A 3,205-nucleotide genomic window follows, 5' to 3' on the forward strand; every position below is an offset into this window, starting at 1 on the left:
TATAAACGACAACCGCATAGCCTTCATCTTAACTGCTTCCTTCCTTAATTCCGTCAAAATTTACAGGTTTTGTAAAATTTCCCAAGTTTTTTCACAATTAGGACACCGGCCAATTTTTTAAAATAGTCGGGGCGAGGGAGCTGCCTGTATTTAATAATGACACGTTATAGTTCGGTCAAGTATTGATCTGCGATGCTCGAGTCATTCCTTCTTCACAGCTCCGCACCAGCAGGCCAGGCCTCTTGGTTCCCCAGTCCTATCTAGTGTAAAGACTGGAAAGAGGTGGATCTCCCATGTTTACAGGAGCACAAGAAACTGATCGAGTGGAGGCCGGGAAAAATCGATCAAAACCTTGCCGGGGAGAAACAGCCTCAACTACCCGGGAGCCCCGGGCCGAAGCCCCGCGAGATCCTCCGGGTTGCCGGGGCGACGCTTCCGGCTGGCGCGCGCAGCCCTGGGAGCAGGGGAGTTGTGAAATGGGTGGCTAGACCTGCCCGCTGCTGTGAATTCGCTAGCGGGAGCGCGCTCGCGGCCGCGCGTTCTCCGCTTTCCCGGCTCCGTCGCTGACGCGTCGTAGACGTTGGGGAGGCAGGCAGCTGCAGCGGGATCGGGATGAACAGCAGCGGCGGCTTTGCGTTGGGCTTAGGCTTCGGCCTCACCCCTACGGCGGTGATTCAGGTGACGAATCTGTCGTCGGCGGTGACCAGCGAGCAGATGCGGACGCTTTTTTCCTTCCTAGGAGAAATCGAGGAGCTGCGGCTCTACCCCCCGGAGTAAGTGCTCACGCTCGGCTGGGGGAGGGGCGCGGGCGCCAGAGAGACCTCGGGAACCGAAGCATGGGGGAGAGAGCGGACGGGGGCGCGCGGTGTCAGTCACGTGACCGCCGGGTTTACCTTGGTGCCCATGTTTGATTAGGGCACCGCGACCCGGGCCCCACGCTCCTGCTTTCCTTGTTAGTCGTATTTGGTGGGTTAACCTCTGCACAGAACCCTTACAGAGGAGTTAGAGAGGTTGCCTTTTTTGTGCTTTCCGCGCTATGGTCGCCGCCGGGTCCTTGAATTCAGTGCCCTTCCTCCCCTTCTTTTTTTTCCCGAACTTAAGATGGCCGCAGGTGGGCCCGCGGTAGTCCTCATGGCAAGCTCCTGATAGCGTTTTTGCAATGGCAAATCGCGGAGACTGCGCCTGATAAACTGTCCAGTTCTTAGTGCCTCAGTGTCGGACCGTTGTTGCTGACGGGGAAGTGTGCAGCTGATGACAGATGGAATTAGGCCTATATTTGTCCCTAGGCCTGTGTTCACAAATTTAACATCTTCTTGGTTCATCTAACCGAGCCCATCCATGTTGTTAAAGATCATGTCTGTTCACCCATTTGGCAACGGATTAAAATTTCCTCCTAGAAGGTCACACCGTCCTAAACCTTTCAGAAAAAGTAATAGTCCGTACAAGATTACTCCTGCTGTATACTTGTAAAAGTCCTGATCTGGACTGGCATTCACAGTTCTCAGACACTTCCCAAGTAGTGTATTTTGAAGTAACATTTCCCTTGTACAGTACTATCTACTCACAAAATTTGTAAGGGGTTTGAGGATTGTTTACTTTCTTACAGGCATAAACTTTTTAAAGCTAGAGCTTAGAATATGAAAATTCTCAGTATTTTGTTCATTTTGTCAAAATCCTTTGAAGGAAGGGATAGTAGTTCCCCAGGATTTTTCTCCTTTTTAAAAAAATTTGTATTTGACTTTTTGGTTTGTTTCATAGTGATGCATGTAGACCTATTTTTCTTCGGTTTTCTCTCTAAGTATATTTCATTGCTACTGCATAGATATTGATAAAAGTTGGTGTTTGGATTTTTAAATTTTACTTAAGTTTTTCTTCTCATTTTTGTTTTGAAATATTTCATGTATACAGAAAAGCTAAAGAATAACTCCCATGTTCCCTTCATCTGCATTTATAGTTTGTCACAGTTGATTTCTGTCTTTGTGTCTCCCTCTCCCCACCTACACACACAGACACCCATACAACCCTCCCCCTCCCATGCTTTTAAAAGTAGTTGCAGACACCATGACTATTCATTCCTCAACACTTAAATGTGAATCTCTTAAGAAGTACATTCTCCTGCATTACCACAATACTATTAACATATCCAAGAAGTTTAACATTGATTAAAATATAACATCTGAATTTCTTCAGTTATTCTGATAATGCCTTTTTTCCATTTTCTTTTTCTGATCTAGAATATAATCAGATCACACAATGCATTTGGTTATCTCTAATCTAGGACAGCCACCCCTCCAACCTCCCAGTCGCCTTTTATTTTTTTTCCCAGTCACCTTTTTAAAAGTTTTTCATGACATTAATATTTTGTCTTGTAGTTTGTGTTGTAGATTGACTCATCTGGGTTAATATAAATTGGTTCTACGTGAATAGATTCGTTAATACAGTTTTGTCAAAGATGCTTCATGAGGGCATGCACATGTATCTTTACTGACTAGCCATCTCATGTATAGCTTTGAATATCTTATAACTTTGAAAGTGCTTTCAGCTGTCTCTTCATTTAAGCGCTCAGAACATTTCTTAATAATTGAGAACAGTTTGGAGGAGTGCTGTATTCTGAAAGAATTGGAATCAAATAGTAAAATATTTTGTACATGATTGTAAACTAACCTTGCTTTCAAGGTTGTGATAATGAGGTGTCTCCTGGGCAGAAGAAATATATCACAGAATATTCTTCATTGCCAACATAACACCACTTACATAGTTGAAAAATGCACTTGGGTGGCAATATGCTGCCAGTTATCATCTGACATTTAGTAATGGGCTGTTTTTTGAAATCAAGTGTTAGTTGCTTGGAGTTTAAAAGTCAGAATAAAAAAGCTCGTTACTTAAACAGTGCATTAATATAGAATTATTTTGTCACAAACTGTAATACATTTTGCAAAATTGTAACAAATATAACACACACAGGCCAGGCAAAATCCTTGAGCAGTTTTTCTTAAAGGCAGTCAGTCCCTATTCCTGTTTTTCACAAGTATTGACATAATTTTCTTTTTTTTTTTTTTTTTTTTTTCTTTCTTTTTTTTTTTTCGGTACGCGGGCCTCTCACTGTTGTGGTCTCTCCCGTTGCGGAGCACAGGCTCCGGACGCGCAGGCTCAGCGGCCATGGCTCACGGGCCCAGCTGCTCCGCAGCATGTGGGATCTTCCCGG

The 3,205-nt window shown here is 44.4% G+C and overlaps 1 protein-coding gene across 3 annotated transcripts in view; it reads left to right on the top strand.

The window, feature by feature from the left end:
- The first annotated feature begins 468 nt into the window (after window positions 1-468).
- SREK1 (splicing regulatory glutamic acid and lysine rich protein 1) overlaps window positions 469-3,205 on the top strand; it is a 54,840-nt gene continuing 52,103 nt past the window's right edge. Inside the window, exon 1 of one of the 3 annotated variants that reach the window (XM_028492946.2) lies at window positions 469-773. In XM_028492946.2, the coding sequence (XP_028348747.1) occupies window positions 613-773 (161 nt within the window). In that variant the 5' untranslated portion in view covers window positions 469-612. The remainder of the gene's footprint in view (window positions 774-3,205) is intronic. The other 2 variants (XM_007103281.4, XM_007103280.4) reach the window with 2 other exon arrangements.

Source organism: Physeter macrocephalus, chromosome 8 (assembly GCF_002837175.3).
Source record: "Physeter macrocephalus isolate SW-GA chromosome 8, ASM283717v5, whole genome shotgun sequence".
NCBI classification, from domain to species: domain Eukaryota; kingdom Metazoa; phylum Chordata; class Mammalia; order Artiodactyla; family Physeteridae; genus Physeter; species Physeter macrocephalus.